Below are 2,206 nucleotides of genomic sequence, written 5' to 3' on the forward strand. Positions count from 1 at the left end.
TCTGTGATTGACAATTTAAATCATTGAGATCAACCTTTCAACGAACTCGACATTTGAACATGAATCATTGAGATTAGCAATTAAAATTACCGAGATCAATCTTTTACCAACCATTCATCTAATCGTTTGACCATGAATCAGATTTGAGTTCACCATTTTATAAGGGCGAGGGGGCATTAAGAAAGAAAGAGTTTACTAATTGAGATGTTAAGATACCGCCTCAAAATTAAGGGTGCAATTAGAAAGATGTCCCTCCTCTAGCAAGGTCTATTGAGTAATTTTCCCTATATTATAACCTACGCGCCCTACGAACAACGCATTAAACGAACGGTTGGGATTCGCATGTCTTCAATCTAACGGACAACATTACTCCTCCTTCTCCTATAAATCATAATTAGTTCATCTAACACGCCTTCTTTACTATCTTCAATTGCGAATTGCGGCAGCTCTCTCTTTCGAGTTTTCTAGGTTTTCCAGGTTTTGAAACAGTTTCTTCCACGATGGTGAGTTCGATCTTCTCCGCAACAATATTTCTATGATTCTTTCTGCCTTAATTTGATCTGCTCTATTGTGATTCTGAATTTCTCTTTATTTTGTAGTATAGATTTAGACTAGGGTTTTAATTTTACACCTCTTTATTTTGTAGTTTAAATTTAGATTCTAGGGTTTTAATTTCACTTTCGAAGAATTTTCTGGATTTTCTCTTGGCTGAGTATTTCTGATGCTAGGTTCTTCCGAACGATATCGATTTGCTTAACCCTCCAACAGAGCTGGAGAAGAAGAAACACAAGCTCAAACGTTTGGTTCAGTCGCCAAATTCCTTCTTCATGGTAATAGTTTTTACGATGTTAGTTTAGTTTGTTTCTTCAGGTTGTGATCTTTGTTTGATTACTTGTAAGGTTGGGATTTGATTAAAAATGTTTTTTCTTTTCTAAATTTGATTCTGCTTCACAGGACGTGAAGTGTCAGGGATGCTTCAACATGTAAGTTCTTTCTGCTCTGTGGTTTGTGAACTTTTTGATCAGTGGTGTTCTTTTGATAATGGATACTCGTTCATGGACGAGTTCGAGTTGACGAGATGAAATCATTTAACTCGGTTTACAAATATTTATATGAAAATAATTACATTTTTTTTAGAAAATAATATTTAAACTAAAAAATTAATTGTTTTAATTAAAATATACAGAATCCTGGTTGACTTGGACGAGTTTTACGGACATGATTGAGATTTTGAAAATTTGGTCCAAGTCATCTTGTTTGTTTCGTAAGATTTTGCACATGTGCCATGTCTATCTGTCTCATTTATGGACAATAGGTCTTGGATGAGATTTAAAACCATGCTTTTGATTTCTTAGTTCGAGTGAATTTAATGGAGTTTTCAATTTGTGTTTTATTTTGAATGGCAGAACTACCGTATTCAGCCATTCACAGACGGTTGTGGTCTGTGGAAACTGTCAGACAGTATTGTGCCAACCAACTGGTGGGCGGGCGAGATTGACTGAGGGGTGCTCCTTTAGAAGAAAGGGTGATTGAGGGGTTCTCCACCCTGGCATTAGTTCAAACGTGTTACTTGAGTTTGTATGGTTTAGTTTCGGAATCGAAATGAGGAGCTTTTTTTTTTTTTTTTTTTTTTGGTTTTAGTTTTTTTTAAGGGAAATGTTACAACTCATATCACTAAATCCGTAGATTGCTTGCATGTCTTTGGTTTGGATTGTCGAAATTGGATTTTGCTTAGATGCTACGTCAATATATCTAGTCAATGCTTTGGCCATTTTGGGTTTGCTTAAATGTGTGTTGATATTTTATAATATTATGTTTATTTTCACTTACCGTTATACTTAGCTTTGAGTTTGAAATGGCAATAATTGGAGCTACTGCTTCACCTGCAACACCAAGAACTATAGCTATTTGAACAGCACGAACAACTTTAAAAAGTACTGGCTCACCAGCTACTGGATAAGTTGTCAAAGAAGCTATTACTACTGGAACTTCAAGAAAAAGGATTTTGTTTCAATTCAATGCACCCTGGAAGAGGAATAGGATCAGTCTTTTGTGAAAGTGCCCCACCCACAGTCTGACCAAGAAAACCTCCTTTCTCGATTCCGATCTCAGCCCTAAACATCGTATCGATCGTTCAGCGGCCTTCAAACGGCCTATCCGTTGCCTTTTGATTCAGAGCCTCATCAGATCTATTTTTCTACGCGCC

The 2,206-nt window shown here is 36.4% G+C and overlaps 1 protein-coding gene across 1 annotated transcript; it reads left to right on the forward strand.

Moving 5' to 3' along the window:
- Window positions 1–346: 346 nt before the first annotated feature.
- On the forward strand, window positions 347–1,771 carry LOC147405299 (small ribosomal subunit protein eS27y). Its single transcript, XM_086432976.1, has 4 exons — window positions 347–503; window positions 729–830; window positions 955–983; window positions 1,407–1,771. Exons 1-4 carry the CDS (start codon window positions 501–503, stop codon window positions 1,531–1,533), a joined length of 261 nt encoding a protein of 86 aa, XP_086289102.1. The 5' UTR covers window positions 347–500; the 3' UTR covers window positions 1,534–1,771.
- Window positions 1,772–2,206: the final 435 nt, after the last annotated feature.

Source organism: Akebia trifoliata, chromosome 3 (assembly GCF_017979445.1).
Source record: "Akebia trifoliata isolate Shusen 1 chromosome 3, ASM1797944v1, whole genome shotgun sequence".
NCBI lineage: Eukaryota > Viridiplantae > Streptophyta > Magnoliopsida > Ranunculales > Lardizabalaceae > Akebia > Akebia trifoliata.

Bases quoted from the DNA above. Each gene is read 5' to 3' on its own strand.
- LOC147405299 (XM_086432976.1), top strand. The intron at 831-954 runs GTAATAGTTTTT...TCTGCTTCACAG, and splicing joins CGCCAAATTCCTTCTTCATG to GACGTGAAGTGTCAGGGATG. The intron at 984-1,406 runs GTAAGTTCTTTC...TTTGAATGGCAG, and splicing joins TGTCAGGGATGCTTCAACAT to AACTACCGTATTCAGCCATT.